Source organism: Drosophila melanogaster, chromosome 2L, assembly GCF_000001215.4.
Source record: "Drosophila melanogaster chromosome 2L".
Classification (NCBI taxonomy): domain Eukaryota; kingdom Metazoa; phylum Arthropoda; class Insecta; order Diptera; family Drosophilidae; genus Drosophila; species Drosophila melanogaster.
Genome location: NT_033779.5, coordinates 199578 through 223143, shown reverse-complemented (window position 1 = coordinate 223143; position 23566 = coordinate 199578). Strand labels below are relative to the sequence as shown.

The 23566-nt window shown below is 43.5% G+C and overlaps 5 protein-coding genes and 1 long non-coding RNA gene across 21 annotated transcripts in view; 2 read left to right on the top strand and 4 right to left on the bottom strand.

Moving 5' to 3' along the window:
* Positions 1–12409, top strand: part of kis (kismet) — a 40089-nt gene extending 27680 nt beyond the window's left edge. For 5 of the 6 annotated variants that reach the window (NM_001258890.1, NM_078717.3, NM_001144289.2 and 2 more), the window contains 6 exons: positions 4259–6512; positions 6571–6799; positions 6869–7067; positions 7137–7371; positions 7468–8110; positions 8202–12409. In NM_001258890.1, coding sequence (NP_001245819.1) covers positions 4259–6512; positions 6571–6799; positions 6869–7067; positions 7137–7371; positions 7468–8110; positions 8202–10959 — 6318 coding nt within the window. In that variant the 3' untranslated portion in view covers positions 10960–12409. Of the gene's footprint in view, positions 1–1181; positions 1639–4258; positions 6513–6570; positions 6800–6868; positions 7068–7136; positions 7372–7467; positions 8111–8201 lie in introns of those variants that run through there. The other variant, NM_164376.2, reaches the window with a different exon arrangement.
* On the bottom strand, positions 3094–3493 carry lncRNA:CR44220 (long non-coding RNA:CR44220). The gene has a single exon (NR_073674.1). It is a non-coding gene; the product is annotated as a long non-coding RNA:CR44220 (long non-coding RNA).
* A 9-nt stretch (positions 12410–12418) lies between the features above and the next one.
* On the bottom strand, positions 12419–15965 carry Tbc1d15-17 (TBC1 domain family member 15/17). 3 transcript variants are annotated; one of them, NM_001272878.1, is made up of 3 exons: positions 15513–15738; positions 14536–15433; positions 12419–14415 (listed from the first exon to the last, which is right to left on the bottom strand). In NM_001272878.1, the coding sequence occupies exons 1-3, from the start codon at positions 15630–15632 to the stop codon at positions 13286–13288; spliced, it is 2148 nt and encodes a 715-aa protein (NP_001259807.1). In that variant the 5' UTR covers positions 15633–15738; the 3' UTR covers positions 12419–13285. The 3 variants fall into 3 exon arrangements, with proteins under 3 accessions (NP_001259807.1, NP_001259806.1, NP_608503.1); NM_001272877.1 differs by having other exon boundaries at positions 12638–14415; positions 15513–15965; NM_134659.4 differs by having other exon boundaries at positions 12638–14415.
* Positions 15847–18401, top strand: CG11617 (uncharacterized protein). Of its 2 annotated transcripts, none has more exons than NM_134658.3 (4): positions 15847–15913; positions 17094–17143; positions 17201–17872; positions 17932–18401. In NM_134658.3, the coding sequence occupies exons 2-4, from the start codon at positions 17100–17102 to the stop codon at positions 18098–18100; spliced, it is 885 nt and encodes a 294-aa protein (NP_608502.1). In that variant the 5' UTR covers positions 15847–15913; positions 17094–17099; the 3' UTR covers positions 18101–18401. The 2 variants fall into 2 exon arrangements, with proteins under 2 accessions (NP_608502.1, NP_001245817.1); NM_001258888.2 differs by lacking the exon at positions 15847–15913 and adding an exon at positions 16347–16444.
* Positions 18362–19365, bottom strand: mRpL10 (mitochondrial ribosomal protein L10). Its single transcript, NM_078716.3, has 2 exons — positions 19253–19365; positions 18362–19151 (listed from the first exon to the last, which is right to left on the bottom strand). Exons 1-2 carry the CDS (start codon positions 19272–19274, stop codon positions 18427–18429), a joined length of 747 nt encoding a protein of 248 aa, NP_523440.1. The 5' UTR covers positions 19275–19365; the 3' UTR covers positions 18362–18426.
* Positions 19366–19746: 381 nt separating this feature from the next.
* The window catches only part of spen (split ends), a 44366-nt gene continuing 40546 nt past the window's right edge, over positions 19747–23566 (bottom strand). For 3 of the 8 annotated variants that reach the window (NM_164374.3, NM_001272875.1, NM_001258887.2), the window contains 6 exons: positions 23401–23507; positions 23161–23241; positions 22829–23024; positions 22469–22768; positions 22083–22402; positions 21556–22017 (listed from right to left, as the gene is read on the bottom strand). In NM_164374.3, coding sequence (NP_722615.1) covers positions 21730–22017; positions 22083–22402; positions 22469–22768; positions 22829–23024; positions 23161–23241; positions 23401–23507 — 1292 coding nt within the window. In that variant the 3' untranslated portion in view covers positions 21556–21729. Of the gene's footprint in view, positions 22018–22082; positions 22403–22468; positions 22769–22828; positions 23025–23160; positions 23242–23400; positions 23508–23566 lie in introns of all 8 variants that reach the window. The other 5 variants (NM_001272873.1, NM_001272876.1, NM_079979.5 and 2 more) reach the window with 4 other exon arrangements.

Below are 23566 nucleotides of genomic sequence, written 5' to 3'. Positions count from 1 at the left end.
AGATATATATATGTCTCTGTCGCATATCGATTGTGCGATTGTAGCCGCCCTGCTCACTCATGCATGCATTTCGGTGTGTGCAATATCCACTCACGGACTCGCTCACTCATGTGGTATCTGCATCTGTATCTTGCGGATTGATTAATAATCTCGTTTCGTTTTTGCTCTGGCTACGTGCTTATCGCACTTTGGCACTGCTTCCATCTTTCATGCTTTCTGACTGCCTCGTGCTCTCTCTCCCTGTCTCCTGTCTGGATAGTGTGTTGCTGTCGATGTAAAGCCCAAAGGTCGAAATAATAAAACAATGCGAATTTCTAATCATACGATAAAAATTGTTAATTGATATTGATATCTTAAAATATGGATTAGGAGACGAGGGTGAACTCCATACCGATAAGGTATTAGGCGTCATTTCTAAAAGATTTTCGAATTAAACCATTTCATGGTTTTACTTCTCTTTGCTTTGCGCTGTTGTTGCGCCTGCTGTTATTATTTTATTTTATCCCTTTTTTCCGTTGTCCTGCGTCCGTCCGTCATTACCCCGTTCATCTTCCCCCATTTGGCTGCCTCGCTCTTTCGCTCTTTCGTGCCGTTCTCTATGTGTCGTCAACAGTTTCTGTGGTACATTTGTTTCATTGCCTTAGCTTTTTTTGCCTGCGATTCCGCCGTGTGTTGTTCTCTCCCCGCTCCAGGGTTTGTGTTTAGGTGCGAGTAAGTGTGCGGCAGGCTCTTGTCTCGCTTCTTTGCTTACATTACACAGTTGACACAATGTGCCCGCTGCGGCCGCTCTTCTTCAACTCGTCCATCCACTGCACACTCACAGTCACAATCGCATCTAGGTTGCTTCTGCCCGCGCCCTCCCTTGAATTGTACTCTCGCGAAGCCGAAGTCGATGCTCTCTCTGTCGCTCTCCCTTATTGCAAGTGACGCTCATTCACCTCCGAGTTGGATGTCGGTCTCAGTTTTAGCCCACCTCATTCATATTCACATTCACCCAAAACGGCGTTTGACTTAATCTCACGATTGTTTGGTTTCCTACTCTCCCGCGCTCCCTCTCTTCTGAGTCTCTCTTTCTGGCTGATTCGCATTCGATTTTAGCCGCTGCCATCGCCGTTGTTTGCCTACCTATGTGTGTGTGTGAGGAGTGTGTCTTGTATTTTAGTCCGCAATGCGCTCCGCTCATTATTTGTTTGAGCGCCGCGGTGTAAAGTTGTAAAAAGTCCAAGTGCTCGTGGAAACTCGATGCAAGACGGGGAAAACGAAACGCGATAAATCGTGAGAAAGAGAGTGCGCTAAAGGAAGAGGGAGTGATAATCAAACGAAATGGAATAATGTATTTGCAGAGGCAACAACAACAATGCAAATAGTTGTCATTGAGGCGCAATGAATGATAATTAGTGCTTAATTGAAATCAATAATCATGACGAAAGCGTAAAGCTTCGATTTTGCCAATATATTCTTGATTACCAGTGAGTCTGTGATATTGCCGTGTGTTCGAAAATGGAGGTTATTAAACCCATGGACTTCAGCAGCTTCTCGGCGTTCTGCGAGCATCTTAACAAATCTTCACAAATTGCAGCAACAACTGCAACGACGATACCGCCAACAATAAACAATGGAAAAGGCATTTATTTGGAGGTAAAAGCAAAAAATACAAATATTTCGATGCGAAATTGCAAGCATGGACATGATGCGTCTCCTAATTAAAATGAGAATGCAAAAATGCAGAGAGAATATGCAAAGAATGTGTGCATGCAGTTAGTCAAGATAAAGTGAACGAGACCCAAAAAGAGTGGGACAGACGACGAGGAGGGGGATCATTTGGCCCTCTCGCTCGTAATTCGGTCTGTAGCGAGTGGAAATACAAAACAATAAATTTAAGCCTATAAATTTCACATGAACAAAAAGCGTTCACGTTGCCCCTTTTAGGGTTTAATAGGGTTTAGGTTGGGAAGTTGTGTGCGCTTGTGAGGGGTAGAGAGAGAGAGAATTCCATGTTGCAAGTAGGTGTTATTGGTAAGGCAGGTCCACACTAAACCGTTTCAAAATAAAATTACTGATAATATAAACATAAAGAAAATTAAAAATAATTTTTAATTCACGACTGAATTGTTGTACGATAGAATCTTAATGTGATCTTTTAAATGAATTTGTAGGCCAATGTGGTTTCAAGTATTATTATTATTTAATTGATCTACTCTTAATCAATTTCTTAAAAACCACTTTGTGCAACGGTTATATCTATTTATTGCCTTTTAAGTGCACTCACTCAAATTCTTTTTTGCGCGGCTGTTTATTGCTCCGCGTTCTCTATTTTATTTACCCTATTGCTATTTACCTACCGCCGCCTCCAAGCCTGTAGCCATGTTCATAGCCAGCGGTTCTACTAATATTCATAATCAATCGCTCAAGTCGCCTCGCACTTGTGTAGTGTAAATGCGATGGTGGAACGGTGCGGAGAAAACGAGTGATAGAGAGGCGGAGTGAGTGCGAGCGAGAGCCAAATGTATAGTACGCGAGAAGGGAAGAAAGAAGAGGCCTCGAGTCGCTGTCGTGTTATCTTCTTTTGTCGTTTGTTTTTGTTTGTCCCCTTTTCGGATTTCGTTATACCATCGTTCGTAGCCTGCAAGCAATGGTTGGTTAGGAGGGGAGGGAGGCCTAGCAGTACAAACAGAGGCATGGAATCACAAGGATACACCGTATACAGAGTTGCCAACCTGGGCGCCACTTGGCATCATTTTAATTTTTGGATTCGCTCCAGGAAGGATTCCATAACGTTTTCAGTTAGGTTACGCATTTATACATACATGTATGCCAATTTTTTTTATTATATGTACATATTTAGAAAAGAAGACAAATTCGTTGTGCCCATTTACCTCGATAAAGATAGAAACTAATGTAAATTCAATCAAAGGATAGAATAACTATTTACTCCTTATATTTTTCAAATTATAACATTAAGACTTTGGAATGAACCGCATATTTGGCAGCCGTAAATCCAATGGCTGTTACTATGTTGACCCCTAGGACGGCTTACAATTTTGTGTATTTGCGTGACGTTTGCTTCTGTTTCTAGCCCTTGCAGCAGTGTGTGCCACCTATTATTTTTAGTTTAAATCGACGCACCAAACAGCGCATAAAGTAAGTGTGGGTGAGTGGGAGTGTATGAACTTCCTTGGCTGTGGCGCGTGCAATTGGTCTCACAGGATTCATTTGTTTGTCTCTATTTATTTTTGAAATCACCTTCGCATGCCCCTTACTTTTGAGCGCCATTGCTTGGTGCGGCTTGCTGGTTGTTCCGTGTTCCGATTCCACGTCGTTCTCTGTTGCTGTCGCCTTTTGGCCTCTGTCCTCCGGCCGAAGCGTTATTAGGGGTGTAAAATGGATTTTTTACTTTTATTATTATGATTTTATTGTTTTTCCAGTTTCGGTCTCCTCTCTCTTTTTTTGAGCCTTTGTCTCGCTCTTATTTTCTATATGCGCGTGTCATTCGCATTATGTCTTTCCCTTTTTGCTTTTCGCAAAAATTTGTGTGTAATTCGAAAGCCAGGAGCCTGCTATGTGCTGATGATTATAGTGATGAGGGAAGGTGTCGTAACGTGGCCACCCCACATCACCACCAACACAGTCGCGCTGTGTGATCCCAACCCCTGGGGACGCAGTGATGGGTGGTGCAATGCAAAGGGTCGTTTAAATATTTTTTCAAGCTAATTTGGAAAATATTCGTAATGAATTTGCATTGCAAAATGTGCACATCACATATGGGGTGTTCTATTTCGCTGAGCTGATATGTAGAAATATGCTTCTCTGTTGTAAAAATTTTTTGAAATATACTATTATTGAAAAGAATTATTTAAAAAAAATATAATGCTTACTTTATTTTTAATTAAATAGTAGTTAAGTTTTGATAACATTCGAATGGCCTGATTTAAACATTTTTTATACTTGCATAGATGGTTATTAATTCGATATATTTATTTATTACCAATATATTTTGTGGACATTGACGAACACCTCAAATACTTGGGGTCAGACAGACTATGTTTCGATACGTGCAGTACCTTTGTACTTTGGGGTTCTATGCTTTTTATAAAAAATTTACTTTTGGTTATTGCAAAATCAAACTAAAAATCTAACTTAAAAATATGTTAATTCTATGACTCTAAGACTTGCACCATGTTTTTGCAAGATAAAATTTATTATTGTTTTAACGAAAATATTTATAATAAATATTTTATATTTTCGGTAATTTTTACAGAAAATGGAGCGACAGGGAAAGATGGAACTGGCGGCGAAGGAGCGCGAGTCCCAACGGCTGCAGCTCATTCCCAAAAAATGGAACCGCCGGGAAGAATACGAATTTCTTAGAGTTCTTACCGGGTATGGTGTGGACCTACACGTCTCAACACCTATGGCTTCCTCTAATGGAAGTTCCCTTTCGCCCGACTGGACCAAGTTCAAACAGATGGCTCACCTAGAGAGAAAAAGCGATGAAACACTGACGGACTATTATAAGGTATTTGTGGCCATGTGTAAACGACAGGCGGGTTTAAAGCTCTCTGAATCGGAGCGCGGCTTAGAAGGTATCATCGAAGAAATCGAAAAGGAACACGCCAAGCTCATACTGGATCGCTTGGAAGTTCTTGCCAAATTGCGAGAAGTCGCTCGGAATCCCATGCTTGAGGAACGCTTAAAACTCTGCACCAAGAATGCGGATACTCCAGATTGGTGGGAGCCCGGTCGACACGACAAGGAATTGATTACAGCCGTCCTCAAGCACGGACTTTATCGCTCCGAAACCTTTATCTTTAACGATCCAAACTTTAGTTTTGGAGAGTCAGAGAAGCGTTTTATTCGAGAACTAGAAGCTCAGATTCAACGTACTATCAAACTGGAGGCTTTCAATGCTGAAAAGGCAGAGAAGTTAGCGGCAGCTGAAAAAGATGCTGCAACTGAAAAAGCTGCGGCGACTGAAAAGGCGGCAGCAGAAAAGGCAGCTTCCGTGAAGAATGAGGTCATAGACCTTGATGATGAGCTCATGACTAATGAGAGTGTCATAAAGAAAGAATCGCCGGTTACTCCCATAAAAGAAGAAATTAAATCTGAAGAGAGTCCTGAAAAGCATGATACTGCTGATAATCTCGAAGATAAAAATTCAGATGCTGAAGAGAGTACAAAGATAAAGGGTAAAGAGGATTTTAATCCAGAAACCACGGAAAAGGAAGCACTGGACGAATCTACAAATTTGAATAAGGATAAGTCTAGCACTGAAACATTGGTTCCAGAAATTGAAGATAGCAAACCTAGCGAAGATAAAATGGAAGTTGAGGAATTGCCCGTTGCCGAAAATGGTGAGAAGGAAGGTTCGCCTGAGAAATGCAGTGATGCTGAGGATAAGAAATTTTCAGAAGAAAAGCCAAGTTCCCCTGCAGTTCCTGATGGTAAAGTGTCAGAAATGGAGGCAGATGAAGCTGCCCCTAATACAGAAGAAAACTGTTCTGGGGATTCGGAATCGCCCGAAAAGGAATGTGAAGACAAGGTTGTTGAAAAGGTTGAGGAAGAGAAGGGTGAAAACTCATATGAAAAGGCTGAGGAACAAAAAGAAGAAACGGAAAAACTGGAAAAATCGAGTATAGAATCAGAGCCCTCTGAAAAATCTGAAACTGTCCTCGAACCCGAAGTAGCTGTGCCCAAAAAATCCACTGGCGACCAAGACATACTCGACCTGGTGGCTGGTCCTTCAGATCCCGATGATGACGAGGTGATGAAGGAAAAAGAGAAAGCAGTAGAAGAAGAATGCAAGAAGCAGGCAGCAGAACTTAAAGCCCGCTTTCCGGACTTGGAAGTGATTCAACCGGCAACTGTTAAGCAGCAAAAGTTGGAGAAGCCAAAGCTTGAAATGTGCATGATCCGATGGTTTAAGGATTTTGCGTTAGAACGCCGTATTGCGCACATTGTCGCTTGCGTTGAGTCAGGAAATTGGCCTGTGGATAGTAAATACAGTGCCTTTGCAACCTGCAAGGGGGCCACTGATCTAAGCATTGCTCTTCACGAATCCATTCCTCACTTGAGCAGTTTGGAACGTCGCTCCACAACACCCGATGTCATTACCATAACAACGGACCAAGGTGTCACAAAGCACTTGCAGACCTCCCACATGCAGCAAGTTGCCAGCTCGGCGTCCGCTGCATCCACTTCCTCGGGAGTTCCCCAGGTCACCCAATCAAAGCCCTCTTCTTCCAACAGTTTACCTGGCTTGGATGCTAAAAGCATCAATGCTGCTGTGGCAGCGGCCGTTGCGGCAGCTGCAGCAGGTGGAAATGCCACCTCCCTATCGTCTCTGCTTCCCGGAATGTCACTGAGTGCAGCAACTGGCTCTTCGGCCGGTGGAGTGAGCGGATTGAGCGTTCCGAGTGCCGGGTCTGGAGTGGGAAAGAAGCGCAAGCGACACATCGCCATTGACGTGGAGACGGAAAGGGCTAAGCTCCACGCTCTGCTTAACAGTTCTACAAGTAAGTGTATTTTAAACTAAAATTCTGTTTACCCCAATTAACCTTATCTCAACTTTAGTGGCGCCGAAAGACTGGGAGAGTGAGATTGCAAACATGGAGGCCTTGAGTGGCTCCTCTGGTCGTGGTCGAGGTGGCAATTCTTCTGCTTCGAGTGGCATGCAGCCGCCTCCAGCTCATCAACATGCTTCACTCTCGCGACAATCATCTGGACAGTTCAGCAAGCCAGCTGTCCCCGCAATGAAGACTCCTCCTCCCTCAATGGGTGCACCAATGGACCTTTCATCAAGGTGTGTTCTTTAAAATAGGTCATTACGTTTCCCATTGTACAAATATTTTTTTAAAACTGTGTCTAACAGCCTGCCGAAAATGAATATGACTGAGATGCTTAAGTCGGCTTCCAGTTCGGGAGCCATCGATTTGAGTGAGGTTCAGGACTTCTCTATGCCTTCTAAGAAATCCAGTGTACATGCTGCTTTAAGTTCCGCTTTTCCCTCGATGGGAAACAAGAGCAAATTGGACGACACGCTTAATAAATTGATGAAGAAAAACAATTGCGTAAGTTTTAAATTAAATTAAATTGAAATTATTTAAGGCAACTTACACCTTTGTTTTGTTTTATTGTAGACCATTGAAGAGCCTGTTATTGGTAAGGAGAAAAAGAGGAAGAAGTTGGACGAGATCGTTCTCGGCCTATCGGCTGCTAAAGAGCAAAAGACCTTCCCTGACCCATCTCTGCCATCATCAAAGAAACCGCAGATCCCTCCAAGCGTATCGGTGACGCCAGCAAACCTTCAATCCTCGTCCAACCAGCAGTCAAATCAGAAACCCTTTACTATCACTGTTACCACAGTGCCTGGAAGTGAGTTTGAGTCTCTGCGCTTTTACCTTTTCACCAGCCGAAGATTGGCATCCATCTAATAGGATTTTTCACTAATCGAATGTATCTGTCTTTCAGAATCCAAGAGCGGCTCGTCCAACAGCGGATCCGGCACAGGAGGAAGCTCGTCGGCCAGCGGCGGAGGAGCCGGCGGCAGCGGCTTGAGCGCCCTGCAGAATATGGCAATGGGAGGTCTGTCATCCAAAGACAGTCTCAATGCCCTGTTGGCACAGACAATGGCCACCGACCCTCAGACGTTCCTCAAACAACAGCAAAAGATGATGCAGTTCCTGCCCCCCGCTCAACGGAAGGCTTATGAAAACATGCTAGCCGAGATGGAACAGGCCATGAAGATCAGTTCAAAGTTTTCAACAAACTCACCACACGACGTCAAGGTCAACAAGTGGCTTTCAGACATGACAAGTCCACTGGGTGACCAGCTGAGCATTGATTACGTAGGAGGAGGCGGGGCAAGTGGTTCGGGAAGTGGCAATAGTCGGCGCTCGAACCGCCAGCAGGGAAACTCACAACAATCCTCAAGTGCAGCCCAATTGCAAAAGCAACAGCAACAACAGCAGCAGCAGCAGCAACAACAACAGCAACACTCGATGCCCGGGCCACAGAATTTGACAGGAGAGGAGCCCGTACCAGTGATCAATAAACAGACAGGCAAACGCTTGGGAGGCAATAAAGCGCCGCAGCTAAAGAGACTTATGCAATGGTGAGTGTTTGATAAGAATGGAATATTCAGCCTTGAAACCATTATCTGTAACAAATTAATGTCTGATATAATAATATTTTTTTTACTCTAGGCTTACGGAGAACCCCAATTACGAAGTGGATCCAAAGTGGCTGGAGCAGATGCAAAATCCCATGTCAACACCGTCACCAAGGCCCGCATCAATGGAGAGCGGCTACGGCTCCTCGGCAGTGAAATCACATGGTGGTCGTCCATTATCTAATTTGAGTAGCACCTCATCATCGTCCCACACCCAACAGCAATCATCTGCAGCTCAATCGCAAGCGGGAGGGAACTCAGGCAGCTCAAAGAAAAATTCCCGCCAACAAACTGCGGCATCAGCTGCACTGGATCAAGCTGCCTTACAATTTGGCTCCTTAGCGGGTCTGAATCCCAGTCTGTTAGCAAATCTTCCTGGACTGGGCGCATTTGATCCCAAGAATCCTCTTGCTGCATTTGATCCCAAAAATCCGTTGCTATCCATGTCTTTTGGAGGAATGCCCGGAATGGGTAATATTCCTGGACTAGGTAACCTGAACAACATGAACCTATTTGCCAGTTTGGCAGGAATGGGAGGATTGGGTAATCTTGCAGGGATGGACACTCAGTCGCTGGCTGCGCTCATGGCTGCTGCCGGGCCAACTCTTGGCGGATTAACTGGTGCATCCGGAGGAGCGGGCTCCGGCAAGAGCCAGGCGCAGTCGCAATCATCCGCCACTTCGTCATCCTCTTCGGCTAGTAAAAAGAAGCAGCAGCAACAGCAACAACAGGCACAAAATGAAGCTGCTCAATTGGCAGCTGCTATCAGCGCAAGCACTGGAGGATCTGGCGCATCAGGGGGAAAGAACGCAGCTGCTTCTGCATCACAATTGGCGGCCGGATTTCCATTCCTATTTCCGAATCCATCATTGCTGTATCCGCCCATGGGACTAGGTGGCCTGAATCCGTATTCCCTTGGATCTAGTGGACTTGGTTCCGCATACGATCAGTTGGCTCAGCAGTATAACCTGCTAAATGGAGCTACTTCATCGGCCTCAAATACGAGCTCCACGCAGTCTAAGTCGCATCAGTCGCAATCAAAATCCAGTCAGTCCAGGAATACCACAGCATCTGCCAACTCAGCAGCAAGTCTGATGAATGCTATGGCCAGCATGGGCGGTGGCGCTAGCACAGTTACCACGCCTTCAACTTCAGCATCAGGATCCGGACGTGGCAGGCAATCAAGCAGCAGAAATCAGTCCCAAACCACACCCACAGCAGCAGACATGGCTCAACTCAGTAGTCTACTTATGCCAGGAGCGGATCCGCATCTTCTCGAGTCCTTGAGCCGTATGAGCAACATGGATTTGGCGCAGGCAACACGTCTGATGAGCTCCCTGGGAATGCCGCCTCTTTCAGGAACGCCGAGCTCTTCTGGTGGAGGTAACACATCTACAAGCAAGAGAAGCAGCCAAGCCGCAAATGAAGCTAACGTTCAGGCCAAGGAACAGCAAAAGTGGTTAGAAAGTTTAGCCCGAGGAGCTCTGCCAACTGATTTAGCCGCGCTTCAAGCTTTCTCGCAAGGCAAAATGCCATCAACATCCGGATCAAATACGGGAACATCCACTTCCTCTAGTAAGAGCTCGAAAGCAGCTGCGACAGCAGCGGCAGCTCAATTACCACAAATTCCTGGCATGTCCAGCGATTTCCCACAGGCCTTTTTAGCTGAAATGGCTGCACAGGCAATGGCGGCTGCGGGGGGATCCCTTCCTCTTAGTGGTCCAGGTTCATTAGCTAGTTTGGCTGGCTTAACTGGTGGCTCTGCTGGAGGTGGTGGTTCTTCTGCCTCAGGAAGCACTAGCCACTCTTCTTCGAAACGGCAGCGTGAACAGGATGCCTTTAAGCAACAGATGGACTATTATACCAAGACCTTAGGTCTGGGATCAGGAATCTCGTTGATACCCACATCCTCGGCGGGAGGATCATCTGCATCCTCTAGTGCAGCAAACGCAGCAGCAGCTGCGTATGCTGCAGCTTTGGACGCAGAGCAACAGCATCAACAACAGCAGAAGGCGCTATCCAAACGAGCACGTGGGGATTTACACCCCACAAAGGAGGAATTGGCCGCCCTTGCGGCAGGCTTACCCCTTAATCTTGGTGCCAGCATGAGTAGCATAGAAAAGAGTCTAAGAGGCGGAAGCAGTTCCAGTAGCAGCTCTACACCAGCGCCCATGACTGCGGAACAGGATAAAGTTACATTGACTCCCCTTAATGCCTCTGGAGGCGGATCGGGGTCCTCTTCCAGTTCAGCAGCTGCTGCGGGACTGGCAGCTAATCTGCCCAGTCAAACTACAATAACCATAGCTCCTCCCATTAGCAGTGGAGCCAGCACTAGCAGCGAGCGTTCCGAACGCTCCGAGTCGCGCATTTCGCTAACCATAACAAATGCAGCGGATGCCGCGAAACTACCGCCGCCCTACGAAGAAGCCGATGAGCTAATTATACAGCCCATACTCAAAAAGCCTACCGCTGCCAATCCAGGCAGTAGTCATGGCGGAAGCGTGGACGATCTGGATACAGCTGAAAATACTTCAGCTGCTAATCTGAGTGGCTCATCCTCCAGTTCTGCAGCTGCTGCGGCTGCAGCGGCGGCTGAAGAGAATCGACGTTCCTCCAATCGCTTGAAGCGTCCGAGGTCTGGTAACGAACAAGGATCTGGTTCCGTGGAAGGACAACCGCCTGAGAAGCGACGGGAGTTGCGATCCACTCGTCATACACGCTCTTCGGCAGATGCCAGTACGCTTAATCTTTCAACTGGAAGCGAATCGGGAGCGGAGGAACGGAACGAATGAGTATTGCGCAGATCCGAGCGCCAGCGCTAGCAGAATGACACGGCCCATACTAAGGGCCGGAGAAAATCGCGTAGAGGAGAAGCCAATCCGGCCAATACATGCAAGTCACCGGAGCAGAAAATCAACAACAGAAAGATGATGAGAAACCAGCTGCAGATGCGGATGCAAACGAGATCGAGGCGAAATTTAAATGCTAGGTTAACTGTTACCACTAGATCCCTTAAGCTTAAAGTTGTGTAAAGTATAAGAACCATATATAATCTATATATAGAGATTAGGAGCCAATTTGGAGAAAACGGATTTGGGTTTGTCTCAACGCCATAAAGTTCGACACTGCTGCAACTCCGTCTGAACTGGAGGGCAGAGCGCCTTACCCATGACTTACTCAAGTTTCATCTGCTGCTTATATGGTGCTTGATAAGTCAATAGTGTCCCTTCCTCTGGCTGCTTAATTATTTATATAATTACGAACATAATTAAAAAGCGCTTATAATTTAATTGTAACAAGAGAAACAAAGTGCTGTTGCACGACGAGGATTTTCCGTTTAAATTATTGCTAAAACGTATAATTGATAAGCGACAGAAAAATGTTTAAACAAAACACTATCCATGCATAAAATGTAGAGACACATATACTTGGGTTTCTGGCGCTGTCCTGGCACATGCAGTCTCTATACATATATAATACCTGTACATAATTCATAATCTTAAAATGACTCGTATTGCTTAACTGTTTTTAATATAGTAAGGCACCATGTATTCTCCTCAAACTAAACCATTTTCCACACTTCCATCCCCAATATGTTGTATACTGAACTCTCTATTCTTTATGTGTGTCCCCGAAAGCTGCGTGTAATTTTGATCATTTTAATTCTGTAATTAGTAAATGTGAAAGGATGGAATGCTAATGGCGCAAATCAATCTTTCAAGCGTATATTTTAAACTCTTGTATTTGTAATTCGTATGTTTTATTATACACTTGTGTGTCCCATGAACCACCGACACCAACATGCAAGTCCTGGCGCGTAACTAACAGGTGGGAAGTGTTTATTGAAAAATAGAATTTTTTAATTAAATCAATTTTGTTGTAATTGAGAAGCCCGAGAATATGAATCTTGCACGCTTGATGAGCAGCAATGCAATATTTAGGTCATTTTGTATAATTATTCAGCTGAGTAAATGAATTATGGACAAATTTGATCCGCACTTTATGAGAACAATTTATTTTGAGACGTTAACAAGGCACACAAAAAAAAAGCAAAACAAACAACCACATATATTGCATACTTAATTTGTAAGTATTACTCGTAATTAAAATTATTATATAACTGCAGAACAACAAACAAAAGCAACATCAACCAGAAGAAGCAACAACAGCAAGAAACACCCAAGCATCAACTATTGATATTGATGATAAATAAATATATAAAAAATAAATTTTAAAAATTACATTAACATACGATTTATTACTGAGCTCCTCGATTTTTAGACGTGTTAAGGTAGCCTGGTCAAGTCTGCGATTCGTATGCCCTTAACGAAACTTTTCCGCAAGGCATTTGCCTTGATCACGCCGTACCGTTCCAGGATATGGCCACCCGAATACAAATGGCAGTCAAGTTCTTGATGGATTAATTCCGAAATGTATCCTTAAAACAGCATATAAAAAGCAATGTTCTTTATGTGTGAATTTTGGAGTTGTATTTTAGATCTTTTTGCTATGCATTTGTAATGTACTTGTATACGGATGTATATTCACAGTAATTGACTAAACTTAAAAAAAAAGACAGGCGTGTTGAAGTCCGATAAAGCAAAGTGATACCTAAAATGTTTTGAGTTCACAGGCACGAGAACTAATTTCTTTATATAATTAGAGGTGATCGAATATAGGATGAGGGTGTTTTGGTTTTGAGGTGAGGAAGAGAACTTACAATAATTACAAAAAAGTACAAATGTATAATATACAATATATAAATCAGTGTATCCGCTTGGCCCGCCTCGCTTAGCTTCGATGCGAGAGTAAACTTTAAGTCTTATAGTCTAAGCTAACACTGCTCCAATGTTTTGTTTACCAAAATATGATTTTTTTTGCGGACGCTTACGGGCGACTCGTGTTAAACACGGAGAAACAGTCAGATTCTCGATTGATCTTTTTTGTAACAGTGAATTTATATGAGCCACAGTATTAATAGATACGACCCACAGTTTGCAACCGCAAATATAATCTAGTTAGGCAACCATCTTGAAGGGCAGCGTAATTTGCGCATACTTTTCTGTGGGCTATTGGCTTTGTTTTTTCCAGGTGTCCATCGTTTTTATTCCACTTTAATTAGTGGAACTGAAGGAAGAGGGAGCGTTCGCAGGCCTCCTCAAGCAAAGCTTGCTGCCTAACCTTCTCTTCGGGAGTGAGCTCTTTCACCAATTCGTCGAAGCCATCGTCCGAGTAAGTAGGTTCCTCATCTACCATGCCCCCATCAATCTCTTCACCAGCGGCTGCTGGCAAGAGTGGTTCGCCAATGATGCTACGTATGTCATTGGGCAACGTTTCAGAGCCCTTGAGCTGCAGATAGATACCCTCAGCTACCTGCAAGGTTTTTTGAACATCTATGTTTCCAGACAGTTCGTTTACATGCTTCAGGATTTCTGTGAACTCGTACTGGCTGTCGATGATCACTCTAGTCTCTTGATCGAGGATGGCCACCGAAAACAGTAGGTGGAAGTTGGGGCAGGGTAGCCGAGTCCACAGACATTCCCATAATTTCAAAACGTCCTCGCTGTTTAGCTCCCGCTTATACCAAACCAAGAGCCATCTGAAGCAGAAGTACATGTTGTCCGAGTCGTGGGATCTCATGTAGTTAAATAGCGGGGCATTGGCAAATTCAATAAGGCGACGAATCTGGGCGAACTGCGTTTTCATGCCCGCCTGGTCTATGTCAAAGTTGGTAAACACCAGCTCCATGAAGCCCACAAAGCACCAGAAGGTGTCCACTTCGTTTACCTGGATCTCCAAAATGGGCGCAAGCAGATCGGACATACCCTGAACATAACCAAGGTCAAAGTTATACATCACGTATGTCATAAGGATACCCTGGAGAAGGGTTAGATTGGGATTATCCTCTCCGGCAAAGAATTGCAAAGAGCGATCTGTGCGTTTCACATCCTTTTCAATCTGGCACTTGCGCTCCCGGTAGCCACAGAAATTCGCCTCCTGGGTCGTAGTCATAGCAAGCCACTGGGCCTTCATGTTGTAGTACTCAATAGACTTTTGCTTACGACGCTCGATCCGCTCCACATGAGTATCCGACCAAAGGTAGTAATTGAGAAGGAACTTCCAAACCTCTGGCCGCAGGCTCTGCACGACGCCGCCGCGGAAGATGAGCTCCTTGATTCGGGCGCTATCGGAAATTCGGCCGTCGGGCGTCTGAAACTCTAGCCACTGCGTCTCGGTTAGGGGATGACCTGTCCATTAAAAATATATTAATAAACTCATGTTCGGAACCCTAAGAATTATTTCTATTAGTAAATTCTTAAGCTTTTTAAGTGTCAAGAACTCTCTTTTAAGAATTAATATCAACCCACCTCTCTCCACCCGCTGGCGATCGGGCAAGTTGTTAACTATTTTTTCGTCCTGGGCATTAAGAGTTTCCAGCTCGCTGTCGGCGGGAGACTTCTCTGCACTGCCCCCACGAGACTGTCCGTTTGAGGAACAGGCACTATTGGTGCTGCCACTTAGCCCAATTATTTGATAATTGTCCGGTGAAGTCTGCCGATCGCCAGAGATCAAGACTCCCGGCCTAGATTTGGGCGAACGCTGGAACGGAGGCTGTACGTAATCGGGAATGTTGCCCAGGATTCCGGCCAGCTTGTTGGGCAGCCAGCTCTCACGTGGCAATTGGCTTGCCTTAATCTGGCCAATGTCAAGTTCAGCAAACGTCTTTTTCAATTTTTGGTTCTCGGTGGTCAATATGGCATACACCTCGCCGCCACTGCGACTAGTCTCGGCGTTCTCGATTAGGTGCTGATCGCGCATGGAGCGCACAAATAGGTCTGCGTTTCCATGCTGGAAAAAGAACTCGCTGTGGACGCCATTAGCCCCTTTCCGCATAAAACGGATCGTCTGTCCGCGATGGCGCACCTCTACAGAAGACAAATCTTCCAGTTGGGCACGCATGACTCGCGAACGGGTGGTCGCTCCACCGCTCGGTTCAATGGGTCTAGTGTTGAAGGCACGGCACTCGGATGTGGTGCGTGTTCGCCCGGAAATCCTGTCTACCAGCGCCCAGTCTCCCTGATCCTGGCTGTCGTCCGCAATCATGATACTGTCATTGGGCTGCCACTCGAGCAACAGTCTCCTACGGGGCATTTCCGCGATGGATCGCGAATATTCCACCAAGGAAAGGGAGCCGCTGGTGTTCAGATCCGCGATGTGCTCCGCACTGGCTTTCTTCAGAAGCACGCCGTCGTGGGTGAAGAGGATCTTTGGATCGTGTAACGGAATAACATAATGGCAGTAAGGAAGGAACATCCATGAGTCAGGTGAAAAACGAGACACTTACGTTTCCCGTTCCCTGCTGAGGCAGATTCTGCACGTCCTCCTCCACAGAAGACAACTGCGACTCGTTGAAAACGCCCAGCTGCACCTGGTGACAGCGGTCATATCGCACCGATTCGTCCATGGCTGCCGGCAATTATGTCTTCTTGTATTATAGTTCAAATTAGCCTGTGCTATTACGTTTCAGATATAAACAATTGTCCCACGAAGGTGCTAAATTTTACATGTCAGCGTTTTGTATGGGGGTATTTTATCACCGAGGTAAAAATGGCCACATTCCGTGACATTTTTCCATCGGTGTGGCAGCCTTAGTTTACAAGAAGTCTGGCAGCGAAATTAGTCAATTGCTATTAGAACTGCAAACTGCTATTAGCCAATACTTCATCGTGTTTCCGTTCTCGCAGGGTCTGGAATCTCTTTCTTTTTTATGTCTTTTGCAATTTGCGGACCATATGATAATTTACTTGGATAAGGGGCCAGGCGAACCAAAAAATATCGTATCTCTAGAATTCCTCGAAACGGCGTACGCTTTGCTCTGCTCTCTAGTCTGCAGTTCAATTCATAATTAGTTTGTATAAAAACTTGTAATGATTTTATCCTGTCCGCCTACCCCGCATAATCACTTCATAACATTTCCAATCGAGAGTCAAGTAATTCGCAGAGCAACAGAGCACGATCAATTTAGTTTCTCTCGACTCTCGTCGATTTCACCGAGAACAGAGATCATTTTAAAATAAGCAAACATATCTAGTTGTATTTTGTAAATAGGTTAAATGAATCCGTCTTATTTGATAATGATCTTCGTTGCCTCTTCTGGGTGTTTTGAAAACTCAGAGTTTAGTTCGCCCGAGAACGTCGGACAAAGCACAAGCACTCGACAATTTTAAAATTATAAAATATAATGACACATTATCAAAAAATATAAGCCAAATATAGGTGGGTGAAGAACATTTTAGAGCTAAGCTAGAATAAAATAGCTTAAATTTTCCAATACATATACGTATATTCCAATTTTAATTCGGTGCGAAAAAACAAGTCTATAACGTTAAGTTCGAGTTATATAATTAATGTTAGCAAAATGGCCTAAGAATGTCAACAAATGCGATGCATCTCCTACGTAATTGGACTTTTCCCAAAGTTTCCAGACGTTAATAATGTAGTAACTTTACATTTTAACTTGTGTGAGTTTTGGCACTATTTGTCATTGGCATTATTTTTTTGCGGATTTTATCAACGAATGAACAACATGAACAACAACCTTATTGCGAGCAGTTGTGGACGAAAAAAAATCCCTTAACAGATTTCTACTTCTGTTACGAAAAGTAAAAAACTCTCATGATGGTTGTGATATCACCATCTGGCTCTCGAGCTCTCCTGCTCTGAGATTGGGCAAACAAAAATATTTATTTCGTTATTTTGAGAGCAAGAAATATCCACAGAGCAAAAAACATGAAAATCGGTGCGCCAGAAATAGCGCCACCCACTGAAAGTTCAAAAACTAAATTGACTTACACGGTATTTTTAACAGAGATAGCGATGTGTGCGATTCTGTGTCAGTTCTTTAAATTACTTTCCTTGTTTTCAGAACCTCATGGACAAGTCAACGCGGCCTAAACGAAATCGTCGACACAGCAGGTAAGATTTGAAAAATTGTTTTTGGGATGTAGTTATTCTTTTTGCGTGCTTTTCCAGACGAGCCTGGCCACCAGAGGAGGAGTTGCATCCAGCATCCCGAGCTACAAAGAGATTATTTACTCCCGACATTAAGAGGATGCTAAAGGACTGGTTAATTCGTCGCCGGGAGAATCCCTATCCTAGCAGGGAGGAGAAAAAACAGCTTGCTGCAGAGACTGGACTTACTTACACTCAGATTTGCAATTGGTTTGCAAACTGGCGAAGAAAGCTTAAAAACTCGGAGCGAGAGAAAGCCAAGAAATCCTGGGGCCATCTGATCAAAAATTACAATCACAATGCAAGGGGTAATGTGGAACAATTTAGCATCTCGTCGGAGGATAGCATTTGGGAGGAGGAGATGCACTCATGTCCTGCGGAGGATGACGAAGGCGACGATAATGAAGAGTTTTCCAGCCACAGTACTGGTAGCGATGGCAATGCCAATAATGAACCTTCATCCCCATACAAGCCGATATTGTTTGTAGGATCTGCAGGTCTGACCGAGCGGATATCAGCACAAACAGGGGGTAAGACCAAGTACAAGCATCAGATGATGGAAAAGTATATGCGAGATAGTTCCACGGCAAAAACGACCAGTCAACAGGGTACGCAACTCAACAAGTGGCTGGAAAGTGCAGCAAAATTCACACCGGACAGGAACAATTATCACATCGAGTGGAATATGACCAGGTAAGGCAATTCGGGGCTGGTATGGTGAATTTTGATAAATAAAAATCGATTCACTTTAGGCAGAAAGCTAGCAGTAATAGCAGTTGTGGACAAGCGATCTTTACCACAGATGTGTCTGGGGCTGGTCGTGGTGGACGCTGGATGCTTCATCATAAGGACGAACTGGAAGCAGCAGAGGCCTTAGCCAACCTCGCCTTCAACTGCAGGCAGCGCTGGCACCATATCTAAAGACTGAAGACTCCGGAACTGACGCCATCATTCCAGCAGAAGTTTCAGGCCCCGCTAAAACGTGCAATCTAGTCAAGTGGGCTTCTTCTGGTTTTCATTTTCGAACTTTACAGTACAATACTCACTCGTTACATGATTTTCTTCAAGTTTAAAACCTTTTAGCTACACTCATTTAAATTATGTGATAAACTACGACGATCATATTCATGTAAACGTGAAAACCAGGTTGCGCCGAGAGTTAAGAATTACTACAGCTAGTTTAGAGTGAAAAACAATTATATAATTTTTGATTTCTTGTTATATAACAAACTTGACTTTTTTGACTTCTACGTAGACTTTGGCGTTTCCTCATTCATCTGGTTTTTAGCATGGACATCAAGAACTTGCACAAAACTGTTCTGATGGGCCTGCAGTTGCTGAATAAGGTGGCCAGGTGCTTGACTAAGGGTCTGGACAAGTTGTGCCTGGACCGCGTGCAGGCCGGGCATCTGAGCGTAGGCCACAAGCTGGTTCCTACTCAGCATGGTCTCCTCCACGATGCCTCCCAGCAGGACCATTTGCGGCACCCTGCGAACGATTCGTAGCAGTGCGGCAGTCTTTTCCGGGTCCGGTGAGAAGACGATGCAATGATTGGAGTGGAACAGGGGCACAATCGCTTCGTATCGAGTATTCTTCACCGCCTGTTCGATGATCTTGCTGCCGTAGGACTTGAGGTGCAGGTTCTGCTTGTGAAGCTGAACGCGCACGCGGAAGATGTCATCGGCGGTTATAGAACTTAAGTGAAAGAAGGCAACCAGTCGGGAATGATCCAGCCAATTCCGCACCTCTCGTGCGATGATTTCGTTGTATGGATTCTCCTGCTGCTGTTGCGTGCGCTCCGCACGCGTTTTGAAGCAGCTCTTAGCTTTTGGGAGTTCCGGATATTTCGGCTGCGTGACTGCGACTACCCGGGCCCGCTCGTAGTGCGGTGCTTTCGGCCGCTGTATATTGATCTTACCCCTAAAGCGAAGAAATTGTAGCGCAGGAGTACTGCTCTTAGCCAGGGAAAGGCCTAAAATCATTTACACATCAGTAAAAGCTTGTACATAGATGTTACATGTTACACAACAGGCCAAGCTCAAAATGGCAACCGCTATGAACCGTCCAACTTACTTCTTTGTATCAGGGTGGCCATGCTGTAGAACTGTATTAAGGTATCTAATCTCTAAAACTAGAACTTCTCCTTATTTAACTTTATTTTTACTAAAACGATGTTTATTCATTCTTATCGATAGCCAGATATTTGGTTTCATCGATATTTCGCCGGCTAGCGTTGCCACCTCGTCGAGCCCTTCTTCGGTTACAATTAAGTTTATTTTAGTTTAAAGATAAGATTAAAAAAAATAAATAGTCAGTAGTTTGTTTGATTAAATATTACAATTTTAATCATGTGTGAGAACTATTTACTTTAAACCTATAAGGTTCTCACACGATATAGGAAATGTGCCGAGAGGAGAATAAGAAGACGAGGTAATTTTTTTTGCTAATCCTGATTTGGACATGTGCTCCCGATTTTAATCGATTCCACACTGCATATAGCTTGGTAAAAATAATCCCCAAAAAACCCACAACGATTGCATAGGTATAGAATTTATTTAATTACAGTTATAACATTAACATCTATATATATATATGTATATATATAATGTATATATGTATGTATAAGTTGTATTTCGCTATGGGGTTCGATTTGGATTTACGGCCCGAGAAACCTATAGAATCTGGGAGCGAAGAAAATAAAAAACAAACCAAGTGTATGAAATAAGTGTAATTTAATCTTTTTCTTCAATGTAACTTAGGAAATAACTAAAAAGTCTCTTAAATCATACAACTTATACATTAACATTTGTTTAACAGCGCTTCCTATGCTTTTTCTTGAAAACGTGTTCTTTTTATTTTCTGAATTATTCACTTTTAAACTTCTTTTGTTTATCTGTTTCTGGGTGACCTTTTATAGATCTGATCTCTCGTGTTCTTGTATCGTTAATTATGTTATATAATGTACAGATTTCTTTTAGGTTTAGTTTTAAAACATACAACTAAATACACGCTAAACACTAATTAAACTGTATTTACATTTTTTACTTGTTAGAGCCTAAATAATTTAAATATGTTACAGATGTATTTTTTTATTTTTTGTTTTTTTTTTTCACTCGTGTGTTTTGCTTTCTATATTATTCCGGTTACATAATTTACAAGTTGTGTAAAAAATTACGTTTAAGTTTAGGGAGTGTTCAAGGAGAGTAGTATATAGATTTTTGTATTATTTTGTGAGTGGTATGTTTACGTGTTGGTTTTTTGTGGGGTGTCAGAATTATGGTATAAACATAATGAAGGATCCTGAAACTACCCAACATTGTACAAAGTTTCGCTCACAAAAACTAAAAAGTGGGAAGTGGGAGATCGGAACACCTACATTTAGATTTAGACCAGGGCGTTGTAGTTAGGTTTGTGGCAGTGGTGAAAGTGATAAAAAATGTAAAGAAAAAACAAAAATTTGCCGTCTTTTGCAAACAAAAGACCTACATCATTAAATCGAAAACTACCGTATCTTTTACTTGAATAGAAGAAACTCTGGTGCAGAGTGAAATAAACACGATGTGAAACGTGTCTGAGTTTTAAAATAATGAGCTTAACATATTAATTATAATTAAATACGCGTCTAGATAAATAATCGTAGTATAATGTATGTGTGTGTATGTTATCGTAGGAAAAGCCTCTGGGCGCAACTTTAAACCTAATTGTGCTTAACAGCGTGGGTGACAGTCCGGACTCATCTTAAGTTCTTTGGGTCTATGCTAGGCCCTGTATACTAGTTTTATATGCAGGCATTCCATAGAGCCAAGGAACCGATCTGTCAAAAAAAATGGTCGGTTGTTCGAAGGCGGAAACTTTGTATAACGTGGTGTAGTTACGTTTCTATCGAAGTAGTCGAAAGTTATTCACCAATAAAAACTTAATCGTTTTAGGATTAGGATCGAATATTAATATTATGTATGGGTAGTAGTATGCATAGTACAGTAAACAGTTAATATGTTGTAAGCTTTCTGTAACATTTCTTTCAATTCAATTTGTATGTGTAGGTTTTTCTGTTTGTTTCTTTCTTTTTAAATAAGCAAAAATAAAACATTCTTTCTTGAGATCAAACTTAACGATACTTTGCAAGCTTTTTCTTTAAGGTTTTTAATTACGGAGAGTTATATAATTAATTTAGACAAATATTTTGCTTTCAAAGTGTCGGAATTTAAAGGGTTTTCTTTCGTTTTGTTTGAGTCTCTTGCGGATCTCTTTACACTTTTATGTGATCTTGGCCTCAATGAACTTTTGCATTCTTGCATTTATTTATTCAAACTTTAGTTTGCATGTTTCAGCTTGTTTACGTTTTTGTTGTGTTTTGTTTTCCTTTGCTTTTTTTTAAACTTTTGCTTGTTTAATCGCTATTTAAAATTACTTAAAATACTAGAAGAGCGTAACATGTTTTTGTTGGTTTCTTTATCTGGTTCCTCTTATGTTGTCGTGTAAGCCTGTGAAGTTTAACATCTGGGTATATTTTATCGTTCAAAGTCCGTGGGTTTGGTTGTTATAGTGGTTTAGACAGTAGCGATGACAATCAGGAGGTGTGCAAGCTCAGCTACGCGATTCTTAAGATCCGGAGCGGCGCGCTCTAGGTTTTCATTAGCAAAATCGCATGATGGAAATATGTGTACCACGTAGGCTGCTTGTTCACTTCCTGGAATGGGTATGTTCACTATGCCGGCTGCCATTTTCTGTTGCAAATAGGTAATGAAACCGGTCTGGAGGTTCCTTGAATGCTGCAGTACATCGGCGTGATCTCTTCCGCATGGCAAAGCCAAAAGCATGCAATGCTCCTTGTCAACCTGGGTGTTTTGAGTAAATGATATTAGTGATGATCACACCTTTAAATTTGTTTGTATATACATACCTGCATCTTCTTGGCTACTCCCTCCAGTTGTGTCTGCTCTAGTCGCATTCTTTGCGCAATCCTCAGCAGCGGTGTATTAGTCTCCACCAAACTGGGAAGCGACGCTCTTGCCACATTAGGGTTTCCGTGCACAAAGTGCATTTGGACAGCGGCCTGATCTGTTTTAAGGGCCAATAAGCCCTGCCACATTACCGGATATCGCTGCAGCAGAGTAACCAGCGAATCACCTGGTGGCGGTGCCATCGCTGGTGGTGCTTGCTGGGAGGCCAATTCCATGCCTGCAGGCAAAGCAGGTGGCAGATGTTCCTGCTGTTGTTGAACTGCGATTGTAAAGTCATTCGTTAAATATACTTCATTACATTGGTTTGCGATCAGTAGATACTTACCGACAGCTGCAATCATTGACATGCGGTCCATCTCATCCAACTGCATATCCATTGCCTTGCCTGGATGATGGTGGCTTCCTGGCTGCACGCTCCCATCACGACCGATAAACGGACTTCCAGAGGAAACTGCAGGCATTTGTTGTGGCACCACCACACTAATGGTTGCAGTTGGGCGATGGGCCGGCGGTGGTTCCAGTTGTAAGGCACCACTATCGTACAAGCCCCTTGATGCAATTTCGCTGAAATGGGCCGGGGGAATGCGCGTATTGTGTACGTAAACCTGAGCCATTTGTGGAGAGTCTGGAAGAAATAATGGGTTGTTATAAGATTTAAAGAGTCAATAAAACTGTAAGAACCTACCAGCTGCAGTGCGATCCTGAGGACTCTGCAAACTGTGGGGAACTGCGATGGTCCTTGGAGGTCCACTACCGGGGCGTCGTAACTCTAGCGGCGGACTGCTGCCCATCTTGTCATCGTAGTCGCCACCTCGCATTAAATGATGCTGGTAGAGCATAAAATCCCTGGATGCAGTCACTCCTCGATACGTAGAATCATTCTGAAAAAAAAGAGTGGCAGACAATTTTTTTTGTAAGTAAATGCTTCAATCAAAATACCCGGATTAATATGACTACACGAAGAACTTAATTTGGTTACGCTACATGAAAGCTCCGCAAGTAAAACTTGTGTATTACCGGTGTTATGGGCGAAGCCTGCTGATGAGCTGGAGGCGGACTCTGGGTTCGCCGTCCACTGACATAAGCACCCAGGTCATGCTGAATCCAAAGTTAGCAATTCGATTGTAAAATAATTTAAGGGTTAGTAAAGAACTCAATTTTAATTTTTAAAGGTTAGCCATAATTAAGTTTAAATAAAGATACATTTTAAGGACATGTAATTCGCTTAAATTAAAAGTATTATTCGTTGTTACTTACCAGACTGGCGTCAAAAGGTGGTACTCCAGAAATGCCGGGTGGTAAAACCAATGGAGATACTCTCGGCTGGCTCTGCGGGCTTATGTTTGGGATGGCTGTGCGTATACCTGTCAAGATTTTAAAGTTAGCTATGGCCGTAAAGGACAATATGGGTATTCTGCAACTT